This window comes from Gopherus flavomarginatus, chromosome 8 (genome assembly GCF_025201925.1).
Source record: "Gopherus flavomarginatus isolate rGopFla2 chromosome 8, rGopFla2.mat.asm, whole genome shotgun sequence".
NCBI lineage: Eukaryota > Metazoa > Chordata > Testudines > Testudinidae > Gopherus > Gopherus flavomarginatus.
Window position 1 is genome coordinate 107,668,524 of NC_066624.1, and position 19,321 is coordinate 107,687,844.

Consider the following 19,321-nt stretch of genomic DNA (forward strand, 5'->3'; position numbering starts at 1 on the left):
CCTTCCCTCCCCACTGACCGGAGTGGCGCGGAGCCCTCCCGGCAGGCGACGTGGTGGTCGAGGCTGCCTGGGGAGCGCCCCACTGAAGCCCTGGCCACCCTCCTTCTCTCTCTCCTCCCTCTCCCTGCCCCCTGCTAGCTGGGGCACATCTGCAGTGCAGGGAGTCCCCCTGCACCCTGGTTCCAGCCGCCCTGCAGGTTTTTGTTTTTTTTGTTTTTTTTGCTTGGGGAGGCAAAAAAGCCAGAGCCGGCCCTGCCTGCAGGGAGCCACAGTGAGATCCTGAGGGCTCTGCTTAGGGGTAGGGATTATCTGGCAGGTTCAGGGCCTATACAGTTAGCGGGTCTTTAATTAGGGAGGGGAGACCCAGAATGTGGGGTGCTGGATATGATGAAACTTCTCTAACAGTGGTACAGGAAGCATTTTGGAAAATAGTTTCCCCTCATTTCAAACTGTCTTTTCCTAACGTAACTGAAGCTTACAATTCAAACCCTAACATCTCTGCTCGGAATGTAATTCGTGGCTGCTTCTAGTGCAGCCGGGGAATACAACAGAATAACAAAGCACCCAGCAGCCCAGAACGCATGTCTTGCCGCAGCCAAAGAGAACTCCCAGCTCAGAAGCTTTGCAGGGTTTTTAAAATCAGAACCCAATGATTTCGGGGAGACCTGCGCATTTGGCAAACAAAATCTCATGCCTTGAGTTAACTATTGTGCAATCAAGGTTTAGAATAGCTTGACACGGAATTTTCACAGAGCTCTCGCTCCAATCCACTCCACTTTTCAGAGAAGAGGAGGCGGCTGTGACTGGGAACTCAAAGGTTAAGGCCTGGTGGGAGTGGTTTGGCTGGTGAGATGGTCTAAAGGTCTGCTCAGATTAACTGGAGCCTGGCATATCTCCAGGCTCTAGTGTGATGGTGGGTCTGAAGGAAGAGAAACAAAACAGGAAGAGGGGCTCGTAGGAGGGTTGAAAGCTCTCTGGGAGCTGTTAAGATTCCAGCAAAGTGAGAGCTCAGTCTGCTAGCTCTAGAGCCAGACGATAAACGCAGCAGCAAGAGGATGTGGGGGATCAGTGAGTTTTTTGTGGCTCTGGTTGCGTTTCTCTTGATTGTGCAGTTTCTGAAGCTGCAATGGGCAGGCAGGCGGCTTCCCCCTGGACCAACTCCCCTCCCCTTCATCGGGAACTGGTGGCTGTTGGGATTTAAACTTCACCCTCAGGCTCTCGAGAAGGTAATTATTTAGTTTCATATACTTAAGTAACTTGCTTCTCAGACTCTCCCCAGGCAGCAGCTGAGCTCAGCAGAGGCAGGGGAGGCTCATAGACCATTGTCTGATAGGCCTCAGCCTTTGGGATGGGCTCCTGTCTTGGTCTGACATCTGCCCAAGTTTGTTGATCTTCTGGGGACACAGCAAAGCCCATCCGTGCAACTGGGCAGGGCTTTCAGACTGTGTTAGCTCGGCTAACTGAGGATTGCTGCTCGTCAAGATGCGAGAGAGGAAACGTCTGTTGATTTTTGGTTTGTAACACTCCTTTGCTATTGTGTTTTTCGTTTATGTGACAGGCACCTGGAGCCCTCTGATGAGAGGTGTTTGGTGTGGAGTTTTAAACCTCAATTGGATAAATACATTTAAGCCATTTTCTCAGTTATTAATATATCATGCTCAGGAAATTTTATCCAGAGTCTGGGCATGTGCAAATAATTCAGGGTCATAAATTTCATTTCCAGTTAGCAGGGAAAGTGTGACTGTGACATGAACCCTGCTGAGCGTAAGCTTTAATGGCAACTGAGCATATTGGACTTGACAAAAAAAAAAATCATCTCACGTGAAGAGAGCGACTTTCACAGAAGGGGAAATGATCACACAAGATGTAAAACCTAAGGCCAAACTTTTCAATGCTGGGAGTCTAAAGTTGAGCTCCTAAATCTACATTTAGACATGTACCACAATGTACCTATCAGCATAGGTGCCAACTCCGTGGGTACTCCAGGACTGGAGCTCCCTCAGAAAAAAAAATAGTGGGTGCTCACCAGCCACCCACAGATCAGTTGTGCAACAGCCCTCCTCCAATCAGCTGTTTGGTGGTGGCCAGGAGGCGCTGGGGAGGGGGGCGGAGCAGGGGCAGGAAGAGGCAGAGCAAGGGTGGGGCCTTGGGTGAAGGGGCAGGTTGGGGCAGGGCCTCGGGGTAGAGCAGGGGTGGAGCACCCACCCAGAAAAATGAAAGTCAGTGCTTGTGCATACCAGAATTAAGACATTCGCGTAGCACCCTTACCAGTTGGCATTAAGAGGTTCTTGGGTCACAATTTGTTGTATGCCATTTTTCAGACATGCTTTGCTGACACTGATCATGTCTCTAGTTGGCACAGATTCATGGGAACATCTTCACTTTGTGGTTGGGAGAGAGCCCTGTGATTGTATTGCATGGATTCCAAGCAGTGAAAGACGGTCTGACCACCAACCCTGAAGATGTTTCTGGCCGGCCAACAATCCCTTTCTTCAGTGAAAAGGCCAATGAAAAGGGTAATGTTCTTTTTCCACAGACACCATGCAAAAAACTGGGGAGCCCACTGTAAGTGTGGCTGTTCCATTATTCCACAGCCCTCTCCCCTTGGAGCTGCATCTCCAGACTGCAAAAGTAGCTACATGAATAGCTGGTCTGGTGATGAGTAATGGGGCGGGCAGACACTGAATGGGACTGAAGGGTAAAATCCAGAGTGTTAAGGAGATTGTTTGAACCATTCATAGTCTCTTGGGCCCAGAGCTTCAAAATCAATGGGAGTTAGGCATCTAAATAACTTTGAGGATCATTAGTTCTGTCCTGTGAACGTCACTATTGTCAACAGGCTTTCAGCTCGGCACATGAAATCACTCAGTGTCCCACTGGACATGCCTTTGACATAACACTAATTTTGGGTCATTTACACAGCGTGAAGGCTTTTGAAACCTGGGCAAGATCTTTCTATCTGCTGGGCTTCAACTCATACTCTTGCGCTGCCATTCAAACAAAACCATCAATGTTCTTTTATCCACACCCTGCACTGAAACTGACCTCACCCCACATCTCCTGGGCAGTAACTCCCCACATCTCTGTGTGCATCCCCAGCTGTGAAATTATCCTCATATTTTCAGGTGACGTGTGAATTATGAAAACTGTATCCTGCGTGTTTGAAGCCCCGCTTTCTGTTTCACCTAAAAAAAAGCAACAAAACCCTCCAAATATGGGAGTTTTCTGGAGTAGTCACTATCTGTCCATGTCTGAGGCCCCAGATGAAGCAGCTAACAAAGTGCTCGTTCTTCTGGATTTCTCTGTCATGTTAGAAAATATATTTTAAGTTGGACTCTGACTAGGTGAATGATTTTGCTTTATATAAATAACCGATTCTCAATGACCTCAGGTATTCTTTTGACAAGTGGTCACATCTGGAAGCAGCAGAGACGCTTCGGGCTGATGACCCTGCGGAACCTGGGGCTGGGCAGGAAAGGCCTGGAGCATCGAATCCAAGAGGAGGCCCATCACCTGGTGGAATACTTAATAAATGAGAGAGGTACATCACTGCCAGCATATCTGGGGCTTTTCACTTACCATAACCTAATTTTCATAGGTTTCCTAGGTGTAGCCGTGTTAGTCTGTATCAGCAAAAACAACGAGGAGCCCTTGGGGCACCTTAGACACTAACAAATTTATTCGGGCATAAGCTTTCGTGGGCTAAAACCCACTTCTTCAGATGCATGGAGTGGAAAATACAGGAGCAGGTATAAATACATGAAAAGATGAGAGTTGCCTTACCAAGTGTGAGGTCAGTCTAACGAGACAATTCGATTAACAGCAGGATACCCAGGGAGGAAAAATAACTTTTGTAGTGGTTAGGAGAGTTTCGTTTCAAACAGTTGACAAGAAGATATGAGTAACAGTAGGAAGAAATTAGTATTGGGGAAATTAGGTTTAGGTTTTGTAATGACCCAACCACTCCCAGTCTTTATTCAGGCCTAATTTAATGGTGTCCAGTTTGCAAATTAATTCCAGTTCTGCAGTTTCACGTTGGAGTCTGTTTTTGAAGGCTTTTTTGTTGAAGAATTGCCACTTTTAGGTCTGTTATTGAGAGACCAGAGAGATTGAAGTGTTCTCCTCCTGGTTTTTGAATGTTATCATTACTGATGTCAGATTTGTGTCCATTAATTCTTTTGCATAGAGACTGTTTGGTTTGGCCAATGTACATGGCAGAGGGGCATTGCTGGCACATGATAGCATATATCACATTGGTAGATATGCAGATGAACGAGCCCCTGATGGCTGATGTAGTTAGGTCCTATGATGGTGTCCCTTGAATACATATGTGAACAGAGTTGGCAACGGGTTTGTTGCAGGGTTTGGTTCCTGGGTTGGTGTTTTGTTGTGTGGTGTGTAGTTGCTGGTGAGTATTTGCTTCAGGTTGGGGGGTTGTCTGTAAGCGAGGACTGGCCTGTCTCCCAAGGTCTGTGAGAGTGATGGATTGTCCTTCAGGGTAGGTTGTAGATCCTTGATGTTGCACTGGAGAGGTTTTTCATTGGGGGCTATAGGTAACAGCTTGTGGCGTTCTGTTACTTTCTTTGTTGGGCCTGTCGTGTAGTAGGTGACTTCTGGGTACCCTTCTGGCTAAGTCATCTCTCGAGTGCATCATCAAAGGGGCAGATATCAATTCCACCGTCCCCTCTAGCTGTGTCTCCCAATCATCCAGCATGTCTACGTAGTTAATCCATTGAATTTCAAATGCACCCAGGGCCAACGCTTCCATTTAGGCGACCTAGGCAGTCGCCTAGGGCGCCAGGATTTGGGAAGGCGGCATTTTGCGGCTCTCGGCGGCAATTTGGCGGCGGGGGGTCCTTCCGCACTCCGGATCTTCGGCGGCCATTCTGCGGCGGGTCCTTCACTCACTCCGGGACCCGCCATTGAAGTGCCCTGAAGACCGGGAGCGTGGAAGGACCCCCCTGCTGCAGAATTGCCGCTGCCAACCGGGAGCGTGGAAGGACCCCTGCCTAGGGCGCCAAAAACCCTGGCGCCGCTCCTGAATGCACCCCTGTCACCATAGTATTTAATCATCGATCCAGGATCTTGTCTGGGTTAAGAGTCAGCCAGCTAGCCTTCATCTGGGCCTCAGTTTTGCAAAGCCCCTGCTCTCTCTAGGATCAATTCCATAGGCCCCAATTCCACCCTGCTGTCACACCCTGTGCAACATGAGTGAAGTCACTCAGGTTCCATGGACTGTAAGTTAGGACAGAAGTAGCTCCAAAGCCTTAGCCCCCTGCTGAGTGAGATCATCAACAAATAAGACCCCGTGCTGTGTTGGTACCATTACCGGCTCTGTAACTGGAGTGAAAGGGGTCCTAGAAGTGAATGTAAAATAGATGCCAGTGACTGTAATGATCAGGGGAGAGAGCATAGCAACTGGGTGACACAGGCAATGGATCCACATATAGTCAAGGTATCCCATAGCTCTGCTAACTTTGCCCTGCTGGAGTAATTTTTAGACAAAGAGCCAAGCAGAGAATCCGGGAGCGGTAACCAGCTTCCTGATGCCCCTCCCCACTCCTATCTGCTGCACCAAGCAGACCTCGGCCACTGAAGAGAATCTGGCCCAGTGAGTTTAGAGGGATTCTGGGGCTGGGAGGAAAAAGCAGCTGTCAGCGACGTGCCCAGTGCTCTCTCTCTCTCCCTCTCTGTCTCAGCCTGGGACGGGAGAACCTGCAGGCATGTGAGGGGCATTGCTGGCCAGGAGCTCGGCTCACTTCATAAAGCTTCCAGTGATGTTCTGCTACCACCTAGACAGCTGCAGAGATGGGCAGGGTCCCTTTAACACACTGAACCTTCCGCAGCGAGTTGGCCTGTGACCAGCTTGAGTTGTCTTTGATTTCTTCTTTTAAATGTTTGTTAGTGAATGATGCTGGATACCAGAATCACAGGCTCAGAAACGTTTACGACTGAAAAGACTTGCTAGACGGATCCCAGGCTCCTTCCCCAGGCTTCAGGACATGGGTCTTGTCCCAGCATGGGGAGACACAGCGGCAGGCAACATTCATGTTAATAACTGTGTTTGCAGGACAGCCCTTGGATCCTAGTGTCTCCTTCAGACAAGCACTTTCAAATGTCATTTGTGCTGTGGTTTTGGGACATCGCTTCTCCGCCGACGATGAGACCTTCCAGCAGCTGCTTACAGCCACTGCCTGTTTGCTCAGATCCTCAGGCACCGACAGCAGGAGAGTGAGTTTCTTTTGCCCCCCCTCCCTAAACAGAAGATGTGGTATCTGTCTCCCAGAGCTTACCAACTAAACTAGACATGACGAAGGTTACGATTTTGGCCCGGGTATTTTTATTAAAAATCACGTCCCGGACACAGGCAATAAACAATACATAGGGAATGTACACAGGGCTGGCATTAAGGGGGTAGCAAGCAAGGCCATTACCCTATGCCACAGGGCGCTCCAGAAAGCTAAGTTACAGGTGTCGGGGCTCGGGCTCCGGCCCCGGGTGGGAAGGCCCATAACTTAGCTTTGTGGGGCCACAGGTAACTGCCCTGGTTGCTGTCCCCTTACTCCAGCCCTGGCAACAATGGTGAACAAAACGGTGTTTTTGCAGACATCTCTTAAAATCAAAGAATCTGTGAGCTCTGGGAGAGAATCGTAGCTTTAAACATGGCTTAATGAGGGTGAAACGAAATGTTGTGCTAACATGCGACTGACCCAGTAGCAAAAGCAGAGTGGGTGGTGGCCACGCTCTGTTACCCATGCAGTATCATGACACTGGAATTTGCTATGCTGACATTTAATAATGTCCGGATGTTGGATCCCAGAAACTCACCAAAACCTCCATCTTAAAATGAGAGAAATTCAGATTCAAAAAGACCTGTCCGTCCCCCCCGTCGATTGTCTTATTTGGTCTGAAAATATTTCCCAAGTGTCTGAGTTACACAAAGTCTCCCCCCAAGTCTCAATCCAGGTTAGAGTAAAGCCACCTAGCAAACCTGGCTAGCTCAAAATGCCCAAGGGTGCTACCATACCTACGTACATGGGGATTGTCCACTCTCATACCATTGGCTTTCTGAAGATGCCATGAATACCAAACCCTTCTCAATGTCATTGGCACCTTATTTTTGTTGTGGTGGTTGTACTGCCCACATACACAGTCCCTGCCCCAAAGAACTTGCCATTTAATTTGAAACGTGATGCAGTGGGTGAGTGGGATTAAAAATAGGATGTAGGGAGTCAGGCTAAGGGGAACTAGTCTTCATATACACCTGGGTGAGTTTCTGGAATGTGCACAACATGCTGGTTACAAATCCCTAAGAAATAATGGGGGAGGGGGTTGTTTTAGTTGGGGTTGGACTAGATGACCTCCTGAGGTCTCTTCTAACCCTAATCTTCTATGATTCTGTTTTCTGTCCCTACCTCATGTTAGCTGGCTGATTTCTTCTAGGCATCCCAGAACTGGGGGGATTTAAAGGAGGAGAATATATCAGTCTGATGTTCATGGAGAAAGGTCCATGTGCAAGGGACAGCATGGAAGAAAGTGTGGGAGAAAGAAGCCACTGGAGGGTCACAGCTGCAGTCCTGGGCAGGGTGGTGAGCTGGGGAGTGGGGAGACATAAGAGACAAGAGCAGAGAAGTAAGGAGGGGCAGAGTTGCGTCTCTGACATCTCCTCGTGGAGGTCCAGCTGACAAATGAAATGTAGCGTGGCCAAAACTGAGCTCCTGATCGTCCCCCAATGCCCATCGCTCTCCGTAGAGATAGCACCACCATCTGACCTGTTGCTCAAACCGACAATCTTGGCGCAGTCTTTCTTCAGCCCTCTCTTTTGTCTCTCCCATCCAGGTGATGTCTGAATCTCACTGCTTCTTCCTGCATGGCATGCTCACAATCCTTTCCTCTCTGCTCACGCCGCCAAATCTCTTGTCCAAGCCCTGATCATGCCCTGGCTGCTGCTATCTCTTCCTCTCCAGACTTGATGCCTATAACCTTGTTTCCTTCAAGTCTTTTCACAATACCGTTGCTAAGATCCTCTTCTTGGGTTTCTTGCTCTGCCACACCCACCTTTAAGTCCTTCCATTGGCTACCTACCTGCTCCTGCCTGGCTCCGAATTGTACACTTCCCGTTGTTTTTGTTACCCTCTCTCCTCTATTCTGACCCTGGCCAACTAGTTTGTCTCCTTCACCTGTTGTCTTTTAGATTGTAAGATCTTTTGGGGCAAGGACCGTCGCTTTCTATACATTTGTACAGCTCCTGCCATTCCAAGGCCCTGGCTTCTAAGTGCTGCCACAGTATACCCTTTAAATAATAATTACACCCAAAAACCCCTCCTATTTTAAAAGCATGTTAAGTTTGCACTGTCAAGCACGCCAAAGTTAGGAGATGCCACCATTAAGGTTGTCCATGCAATCTTAATTTGGTCCCCTTGTGCATATGCATTATGATACCATCTTTAATTACAGGTTTCAGAGTGGCAGCTGTGTTAGTCTATATCCGCAAAAAGAACAGGAGTATTTGTGGCACCTTAGAGACTAACAAATTTATTTGGGCATAAGCTTTCGTGGGCTACAGCCCACTTCATCAGATGCATAGAATGGAACATACAGCAAGAAGATATTTATACATAGACAGAACATGAAAAGGTGGAAGTAGCCATACCAACCGTAAGAGGTCAATGAATTGAGATGAGCTATCAGCAGCAGGAGAAAAAAAACTTTTGAAGTGATAATCAAGATGGCCCATAGAAGGTGTGAGGATACTTAACATGGATTCAATTAGTGTAATGACCCAACCATTCCCAGGGATGCATCTGAAGATGTGGGTTTTTTACCCATGAAAGCTTATGCCCAAATAAATTTGTTAGCCTTTAAGGTACCACTGGACTCCTTGTTGTTTTTGTGGATACAGACTAAAACGGCTACTCCTCTGATATCTGTGATACAGTGTCAAAAACACTGAATCTTTGAACTCTTTAGCTCAGTAGACCTTTACTCTCTGTCTGTTCTTTGATTGTAAGCCGAGAAGAAGCAGACATCACAAGGGGAACCTGGAGTCTCTCTCTCTTTGTGTTTGTCTATATCCAAATGGCTCTCCTTTCTGGACACTAGGGCTAGCTCTCTAAAGAATTTTAACCATCAGCATCTAGGCTGAAGCCCCATACATGAGGCTGAAAATGTGTCCTTCAAAGCAATTAATCCAATAGCAAAATTCCCCACACTGGGCATTTTCATCTTTGGAGAATTCCACCAGGAATGTGTTAATTGCAAAGAACGAAAAGCAGCTTCTTTGTGTCTCTCCTACAGCTGTACGATTCTTTCCCCTGGCTCATGGACCACCTCCCAGGACCTCACAAGAAGGTGCAGTCCTGCCAGGGGTTTCTGTATCGTTTTGCAAAGGAAGAGATCAGACGCCATGAGGAGAGTGGGGTACCAGATGAGCCACAGGATTTCATTGACTTCTACCTGGCACAGATGGTCAAAGTATGTTTCTGAGCCATATGTGACTATAACTCCTCTGTGACTCCATTGTACCCTTCTAGCGCAAACCTCTGCAGAATAAAGCGGAAAAGCAGCAGCTTGTGATGGGATCAGGTGTGTGGATAGGTGGGAGAGTGGCAGAGTCAGAAATCTATAGGGCTCCAGTCTGGGCAGGCAGAGATTAAATGACAGCTCAGTATCAGCTGCAGCTCACCAACCTCCTAGAAATCCAGCTATAAGGAAGAGGGATCCTTTGTCCAAAGGGCACAGGCCAAACTGTGTCTCAGAAGGGCGTTGCAAAGCAGCACAGAGCCGAATTGGAATTGAAGGAGGTGACGGGAAGTAACAAAAACAAGAACCTGGAGGGCATCAGAACAAACCTATATGTTTAGTGATTTTTCTGAAATCAAAAATACTAAAAAGACCTTGCAAATGGCAGGGAGTCAAAAGAGTGAGCAAGTTCTGCTATTTATCACGCCGACTGTCCTGCCCCCATGCCCTAATTTATCCCTCGGTCCCCTGCAGTGCAAAGACGACCCCACGGCTACTTTCGATGAAGGTAACCTGACTCAGACTATTCTGGACTTCTTCATAGCAGGCACAGAGAGCACAGCCACGACCCTGCTCTGGGCACTGATCAGCCTGGTGCTTCATCCCGACGTCCAAGGTAAGGCAGAGGGAGACGGGGACACACACTGTGGATGCGAGTCTGCATGCACGTGGAAAATTACCTGGTTCTGCCTGCTTTTATTAGACAAATGTTCATTCTAAAACAGACCATTGGCGGCTGCTGAATCAGCTGAGCTGCAGCCAGCAAAGTGGTAAGATTTCTGGTCCTACAATCATCGAATGGTAGACATTAGAAGTGGAAAAGCCTCATAGAGATGCCTAGGCCACCCACTTCCACAATCCAGCCCTGCTGCGGGATTGTTAGTCCAGCTGCTTTAAACGTCTCAGGCAATGGGACTTCCATCACTTCACTTGGGACACTGGCCACGAGCTAACAGATCTCACCAGTGGGAAGGTTTCTTTCCACAGCAGAACCTTCATGATTCGCCCTTTGCTAAGCCACAAACCTCATCATTCACACTCGAAATGCACTGGGGCGGGATTTCCACCCCTCTCAAGCAGAGCTCAGGTTCAGCGGAAAGGAGGGACTGCAGTCTGCAGGGACCTGATTAGTGCTCTCTGATCATCAGCCACCCAGTCTACCTGGGGTGCAAGTTAGAACTTCACAGGAACAACTCAGAGACCTCCCATCAGCAGAAAATCAGGTCTAGTAGAGCTGCGCTTGTCCATGCTTCTTCCCCTCCCTGTCCTGCCTTCACCCTGCCCCATATCTGCTCCCTTCCCTCTCCAGATGCTGAGACGGAGGTGGTGTCTGGAAGGTGCGGTGGCTCTGCCATCTCGGTCAGCTATCTGCCTAGTGCTAAGTTGCCCTACACAGGTGGAATTTTCCACTGGCCACCTCCAGTCACTGTGAGTCTGTCTACACTGCACACTAAGCCTGGGTTCTGACTCAGGTTTGACCCAAATTCCACTTCTGCCCATACACAAATCAGTCCAACTCAGGGCCCGGGTCCTAGAACCTGGCTGGGGGAATGTCAGAGCCTGAGTCCTGTTGTAACCCAGGTCCAAACCCTGTCGTTTCCTGGGGTTGCGGCAGCTCAAGCCACAGACCCGTCAGAAGGTCTGCGTAGTGCAGTCTGGATGCATTACCGTGGCCATGAGCCTAGCTCCAGCACTTGTAAACCCAGGTTTACAATGCAGTGTGAACGCTCAAGTGTTTAGAAACAACAAGTCCACAAGTCCAGACCCTGCAGACCCGGGCTTAGGGTTCAATGTAGACACACCTTGTAAGACCACTTTGTGCTGTGTGAGCCCAACAGCCCCTCCTCACGTCTCAGCAACGCTCTGTTAGCAGAGATGGTACGGTAGGCAGGTCTCATTACCAGAACTTAATGCGTGTTACTACAGAAAACTTACCCATGTGGGTTGCAGTGTTACCATCCACATCTAAAACTCAGTTGCCCTTGCCAAGTTCATGAACAAAGGGCTTTTTGTGTTTTTCCTCCAAGAGGCATTAAGCAGAGCTCTCTTCAGCCCTCCCCCTCTGCCCCTTGTGTCGGATAAAATATAAACAACACCATGTCCCAGATCTCTCAGGGCACCTCGCTGAAATCAGCATCTGGCTGGAGAACAGCTGGCTGGAGCTGAACCCAGGCCAGACTGAGGCGATGCTGGTGAGAAGTGCCATGAAGAACTTACCTTCTCAACACACGTCCCCTAGTACTGAAGGTGTGTGCCTTCCGACTGAGTGGGTCTGCAGCCTTGGGTCTGCGATGGCAGGTACACACGCTCTGGAGCCCACCCTCATGGGCATGGTTCTCCTACATCACCATGTGACAGTTCTCGGGGTACCCAGCACTGTGAGTTTCCTTGTTACCCTCCTGCCTCCAGAAAGAGATGGGCTTGATTGTACTTAGCTGAGTGTCAGCTACCTGACCCCACCGGCCTGTTAGCCATCCCAACAACCTCCTCTGGGGTAGACCAGCCCTTCCTTTGCCCTGCAGGCTAACTAGAGGTGCACCCCACTGCCGGAGCCCATCTGAAGTGTTCCCCTGTAGCGTCCAGTCCCTTATCCACTGAACACTCGGAAATACCAGGGCTGCTGTCCCCAAAGACACAGCGTACGCACCAGCTTGTTTGATTCAGCTCAGGATCTGCTCCTTGTATCACACCACAGCACTGAGCTGCATTTCTAGTGAAAACAACGATGAGAGTATTAGCAAAGATTCGAGGTTCAAGACAGTGCGAGTACGGGTAACGGACACAAGAGGGTTGCATACAAAACAATATCAGAACACACTTTCTAGAGACTAAATTTAGCTTACCAGGCTAAACTTCTGGCTGAAGTGTTTCTCTCACCCCAAAGGTCTTTTGCAGCATTTCAGCCAAGGTTGGTTGCGATCCTGTTTTTAGAAATGTAACCGCACTGACCGATTACTTCCTAGGTGGAGACTAAAAGGGTGTCTTCCTTGCCTTCTCCTTATATCCCCCACTCATTGTCTGTTCTTAGAGTCACGATAACCCATCCTAGCTTATTCTCCACTGTGCTGCCTTCCTGTTGATTTCACATCCCCCCCATTGACTTCATATATAAATGAGACTTCTGTTGTGTTGGCTTACAATGCATGGAGCAGAGGTTTTCAAACTGTGGGGCATGCCCCCTTAGGGGGGTGCGGAAGGGTCCAGGCCACCACCTACAGGGGGAGGGGAGGCAGCGCCACCCAGCCCCACTCCACTCCCAGCTCTGCTCCGTCTCCTGTTCCAGCTTCCAGCCCCGTGCCCGGCCACAGCGCCGTTCCCAGCTCCAGCCCTTCTCCCTGCCCCAGACCTGCCCCCAGCTGCGGCCGCAGCCTCTGCCCTCTTACTCCTGTCTGCATCCTCCCCTGCCCTGGGAGCCACAGTGCCCTTCCCAGCCCCGGCTCCACGGGTGGGGTATAGACATGTGTTGCAGAGTGTGACCCTCAAAAGTTTGGGGATCACTGGCTTAGAGAGACAGGTTTGGTGCCCGACAAAAGGTGTGTATTCACTTATTTATCAGCTCTGCCTTGATACAGACTTTAGGACCATATTTTCAGCTCACACACGTTTGGTCTACGCTACAGAGTTAGGTCATCAGAAGGTAGCTTACATTGACCAAATTACATCAGTGCCTACGCTACTTATGTTTCCAGTGTAGACATGGCCTCAGTATGTGCACAGACATTCCACAGCGATAGGTTGACCAGCATGACCCTGGCTTTTCAGACCTCCCATGACTGATGTTCCCTCTAATTTTTCCCATTTCCCATGCACATGCGGAATGAATTTTGTTACGTGCACCGATATGGAGGTGATGCATGGCGAGGCTGAGGGGTTCAAAGTGTGGGAGGGGGCTCAGGGCTGGGGCAAAAGGTTGGAGTGCGGAGGGGGGGTGAGGGCTCTGAGGTGGGGCTGGGGATGAGGGGTTCAGGGTGCAGGAGGGGCCTCAGGGCTGGGACAGAGGGTTGAGGTGCAGGGGGGTGAGGGCTTCAACGGGGGCACGGGCCCTGGTCTTTGGGGAACCAGAATGTACAGCCCAGGATCAGGATAGTCTTGTAGCCCCCTTTACTCATTGGCATAGAGAGGTTCTTAGGGTCACACCCAGTTGCCCTCACAAAACAGTGATGCCTGGAAACAGGGCAGCTGCACCCAGGATCATATATAAAGGTACGAGCCTGCTGCCTTAGGGAGAACCACTTTGCTGCTCACCAATCGTGTTTTTTCCATGTGTTAACATTTTCTAGGCTTACTGCAATCCCTGAAGGTGGTTCCCTTTTGCCTTGGAAGGTTTGTGCTCAGGCTATCTGGCCACTTTCGGGTTAAGCAACTGTGAAAAATATACTAGGCCTGCTGTAAAATTATTAATCTGCCATTGTTCTGTGCCTGGGTAACTCCTGAATAGCTGGGTCTATTTGAGCTCAATTCCCCCCCAACGGGTACCAGTTCCATCTCCCTGAGCTAGCAGGGCTTCCTGTGCTGGGGGTGAGGATTTCCATCAGGCTGCTAGGCAGCCCCTGGGAGCATCAGACAAACAGGAGTTTTGTCTGTGGAATGAAGTGAGAAGAAACTTTCCCTGCACTTTGAGATGCTCCTGCTGCACCTTGCCGCCAGCTCCCTCTCACAGCAAAGAAAGGGAAAGCTGTGCTCCAGGGCTGAATTTGGCCCTGATACCGAGTTTCAACTGGCATCTATGAGTCTGCTGGGAAAGCACAGGTCCCCCTTAGAGATAAAGATGTAGAAATAATCAGCGAAGCCGATTCCCTTGGCTTGGCTTCCCATCGCCCACTGCACTTAACCAGCATGAAAGGAGTAATTCCTCCTCCAGTCTAAAGGGAATCCTGCCAGGAAGTGACAGAGACCCAGAATATGCGCACATCCCTGGGCACGCACTCACTGCCCAAATACGTGTCCTTCCATTTGCATCAAGCTGAATGTGTCTCCTCAGAGAAAGTCCAGAACGAGCTGGCTGCTGTGTTGGGTCCTTCCCAATTAATCTGTTACGAAGATCGGAAGAACCTGCCCTACACCAATGCCGTGATTCATGAGGTCCAGCGGTACAATTGCATTGCCCCGGTTGGAGTCCCCAGACAATGCGTGAAGGACACAACACTCTTGGGGTTACCTGTCCCAAAGGTACAGAGACGTTATCCATGCTTCTGCGCTCCTCTCCCATCAAAGGGGTCAAATGTACTAGGAATGCAACTCATTCCTGTTTCCAAGTACATAACATGCCTGTTTCTCCTTGCACCTTCTGAAGCCATCAGCACTAGGGCAAAGTGAGACAGCACAGTACAGCCACTTGCACGCGTGCCAGTCACGTGATACAACGTGCAAGGCAGTGCATGATCAGGTGCTGTGTCTCTTTCCTGAAATGTCACACTGCCCCTAATTTGCACATGCTCTATCAGCCCCTTAAAACCTCTCACTGGCTTTGCCGCTTCGACATAGAAATCTTACTTGGTAAAACTGATGCATTTAAAATATGAAGCATTAACATTTTTCTTCCATTAAGGAATCAGCGTTAAAGTGAGAGAATCCTGGGAAACTGCTGCTTCTTTCGGGCTCCATCCTGCCAGCGGGTGGCTCAGAAATGATGAACAGAAATAAAAACATACCCTCCAATAGTCTCCCAGTTTACTCCAATGAGACAGATCTCTCCCCGGGGGACATGCCATGCACTGCACTACATGAGACCTGAAAACCGTCTCTTTAACCAGCTCTCTGAGGGAGTGAGGATAAGAACTAAGTCAGATGCTTCTTCCTTGCAGGGCACTGTCATCTTGCCAAATATATGTTCTGTCTTGTCTGACCCTGAGCAGTGGGAGACACCTCGCCAGTTCAACCCAGCTCACTTCTTGGATAAGAATGGAAACTTCATGAGCAGAGAAGCGTTCTTACCATTCTCAGCAGGTAAATGCACTGACAGCTAAACAGTTTTTCATGGGGTAGATTGTGAATGCAGTATTTGTGGCGATTTACAGTTAAACCTTGCTAATCTGCCCGCTTTATAATTTGCATTTAGAATCGCAAACTCACTTCGCTTCCCAGCGAAAGTGTATTTGCAGAATGCTGTGGAATTCTTCTACAACACGATTTCGTTATTTGTACAAAAATCACAGCACGCTGGCCACCATTAAAATGACATTTACCGCTAGAGTATGGCATCCGAGATACCACAGGGTTTTCCCCTACACTTCAAAATTCAAATGTTGACTTTTAATGGCAAGTGCCATTCATAGACTTGAAGGCCAGAAGGGACCATCTCGATCATCTAGTCTGACCTGCACATCACAGACCATAGAACTTCACCCACCCACTGCTGTAATAGACCCTGTCACGGAGTCCCTGGGCGATGCCCTGGAACTGCTCCCCACCAAGCCAGTCAGGACTTTGGGGAGCCTCCTCTCCCTTGGAGCAGACTTGTTCGGGGCAAGAAGCTCACATGGCTTCACCTCCTGGGTCTGACCTTGGAGCATTCAGCATCCTCTGCCCCTCCGTGCGCTTCCCATAGCGAGCCCACCCTAGCGGGGTCCTGGGGAAGCCAGAGGGTCCTGCACCCCCACTTCGCAGTCAGACGTGACTCTCAGCCAGCCAGTAAAACAGGTTTATTCGATGACAGGAACAGGGTCTAAAACAAAGCTGGTAGGTACAGAGAACCTACAGCCGGGTCCATTCTGGGGCCCAGTGAGGCAGACCCCCATATTCTGCCCTCACTCCTCATCCCCAGCCAGCCCCAAACTGCCCAAACCCCCTCCAGCCCCTCCTCCTCTGGCTTTGTCTCTTTCCTGGACCAGGAGGTCACTTGATCTCTTTGTTCTCCCACACCTTTAGCATCCCCCTGCAGGGGGGAGGGCATGGCCAGTTTTTGCTAGGAGACAGAGGGTCAGTGATTTATGCACACTGGCCTTTATCCCACCACCTAGAAACTTAAGAAATGCATGGGGGAAACTGAGGCACCCACATAGTATTAGGGGAAACATTAAGAACAGTCCAACTTCGTCACAGACTCCTAACCTCTGGCTGAGTTACTGACATCCTCAAATCTTGGTTTGAAGTCGTCAAGTTATAGAAAATTCACATGTGCTCCAGTTTAAACCTGGAGGTGAACCATGCTCCATTCTGCAGAGGAGGGTGAAACCCCCCAGTATCTCTGCCAATTTGATCTGGAGGGAAATTCCTTCCAGATCCCAAATCTGGTGACCAGTTAGACTCTAAGCAAGTGGGCAAGACCCACCAGCCAGACACCTGGGAAAGAATTCTCTGTGTCCTCCCACTCTAGTGTCCCATCTCCAGCTGTTGGGGATTCTTGCTACAGGCAGTCATTGATGGGTCCCAGGCCATTGTAGGCGGTCCTGTCATACCATCCTCTCCATAAACTTATCAAGCTCAGTCTTGAATCCAGCTGGGTTTGTTGCATTTTGTATAGACATGAAAATTGAATTGAAGTTGCCTAAATCAATTTTGTGATAGATTTTAAGTGTTTGCTTGCTTATCAATTTGCAAAATTCATTGATAAACAATGGATCTCTCAGTCATTAGTGCAAATTAGCCAAGTTCTACTGTTCTATGAAATCTGTGGACTGTGCAAATGACCCCCTCCATCCCTTTGGGAATAGTTATGTGAAAAATGATTCCTAATGCTAGTTACCCGAGAAAAGCAAATTCTCTGACGCACATATGCAGACCTAGCCTCAGACCTTTGACTTCACAGGTAGAACATGATTTTGCTTTTAAACTGAGGACTAGAATCCTGCCAAGTCTAAAATTTCTCATGCGGTCATTTTTTGAGTTTCACAAGCAATATAAAGGAAACATTGGTTTTTTTTCTTAACTCACTAACTGCTCGTCACCTGTCCCCCATTAGGGCACCGTGTGTGTTTGGGGGAGCACCTGGCAAGGACTGAGCTCTTCATCTTCTTCACCAACCTGCTGAGGGCGTTCACCTTCAGGCTGCCAGAGGGAGTGACTGAAATTAACACTGAGCGTATTTTCGGGGGCCTGTTGCAACCTCATCACTATAAGATCTGTGCTGTTCCTCGCTAGGAAGCAGCACGTCACAGACCACCAGGAAACCCAATAGGCAGGGGTGCTTCTTATGGTGAATTTCCATAAATAAACTATAAATCACAGAATTATGGCACCTGGCATTATTTCTGGCTGACCAGGAATCTGACTTCTGGGAAGGAGGATTGAGAGAGGGTTAGTCTATTGCAGTGGTCCTCAACCTTTTCGTCTGGCAGGCACCAGACGAAGGACTATGGCGGTGGTCGAGCATTTTGAATTTCGGCAGCATTTCGGCGGATGCTCGACCGATGGCCAGGACGCGGGCAGCACATAGGGGACCCCTGGTCTATTGTAATGCAAGGATGGTAGAGTTTTTAAAAATCTCCTAATTATGAGATTAGAGTAGCGGGTGTGTGGTGGGTGAAACTCGATCATGGGCTGGAAAAGGTTAAAAGGTAGCTAGTCACATTGATTACACCTGCACCCTGATTAATTAGCTGCTTCTCAGTGAGAGGTGCTGGGAGAGGCATCAGGTGATAACTTAGTGGATACCTGGCAGGGGTGGCTCTAGGTATTTTGCCGCCCCAAGCATGGCAGGCAGGCTGCCTTCAGCGGCTTGCCCACAGGAGGTCCCCGGTCCCGTGGATTCAGCATAACGCCTGCGGGACGTCCGCCGAAGCCATGGGACCAGCAGATCCTCCGCAGGCATGCCGCCAAAGGCAATCTGCCTGCCGCCCTCGCAGCGACCGGCAGAGCGCCTCCCGTGGCTTGCCGCCCCAGGCACGCGCTTGGCGTGCTGGTGCCTGGAGCCGCCCCGATACCTGGGCCCCATAAAAGGGGCAAGAGCTCAGTCTGATGGGAGGAATGACAGAGAGATGTCTGTGAAGGGGCCCTGAGCCACAGTCTGCAGGAGAACAGATGCCTCGGGAAGGCTCAGTACTGGAGCTGGGGAGCCAGCCCAGAGAGAGCCTGGAAAAAGAGCTTGGAGGTGATGCGAAGGTAGATGGCCTCCCGGGGCACTCGGGTGAGAACCCTGGCAAGGAGAAGCTCTGAGGACAGGAGGCGTTAAAGACAGGGAGTTCGATCCCTCGCAGCTGCGAGGTGACAGCTGACCTGAAGTTGGAGAGAAGGGCAGAAGTGGAGAGGACAGGAGGCAAGAACCGGAAGGGAAAAGAGGAACATATGACCCCTGTTATCCAGGCTGAGTTATCTAGGCCCTAAGTGCCATGCAAGGGGTTGGCTGGAGAATTCCCCCTGCTGAGAGGGAATCTCCATAGGCATGATACTGGCAGGCACAGTCTTCGTCAGCTGCCCTTCCCCTACCACTGTAATGGGGTGAGGAGAACGGGGCATGTGCCCAAGCCTTGACTGGCACAATCTCCATTATCAAGCAGTAAAAGTTAGCGTCGGTCACTACTACTCCAACTTCCATCAGCAAAGCCAATCTGCTGTACGTTTTTATGAACTCATCCAATCAGCAGTTGTTAACCTACAACAGAGAAACCAAACAGGGGGGTCCATTTAGTTTTTATGGAAACAAAAATGCAAACCTCAGGCTTGCAAATCCGACCTTCAGCCTCCTGACATGGGGTCAGCATAAACTTTGATGCAACAAGCATTTGCTTCCCAGGAGTAGAAATTTAAGCACCTAAATAAGTGGCCTGATATTTTGTGGTGTTGAACCCAACTCCCATGAAGGGCTCCCATGGCTGAGAGGTGAAGAGAGATTGCAACCACATGGTCTGATTGCTGCCTGGTT

At 49.5% G+C, this 19,321-nt stretch overlaps 1 protein-coding gene across 1 annotated transcript; it reads left to right on the forward strand.

Moving 5' to 3' along the window:
• Positions 1–805: 805 nt before the first annotated feature.
• On the forward strand, positions 806–17,670 carry LOC127056255 (cytochrome P450 2J6-like). Its single transcript, XM_050963819.1, has 9 exons — positions 806–1,226; positions 2,354–2,516; positions 3,392–3,541; positions 6,071–6,231; positions 9,298–9,474; positions 9,997–10,138; positions 14,504–14,691; positions 15,327–15,468; positions 17,423–17,670. Exons 1-9 carry the CDS (start codon positions 1,056–1,058, stop codon positions 17,599–17,601), a joined length of 1,473 nt encoding a protein of 490 aa, XP_050819776.1. The 5' UTR covers positions 806–1,055; the 3' UTR covers positions 17,602–17,670.
• The last annotated feature ends 1,651 nt before the right edge of the window (positions 17,671–19,321 follow it).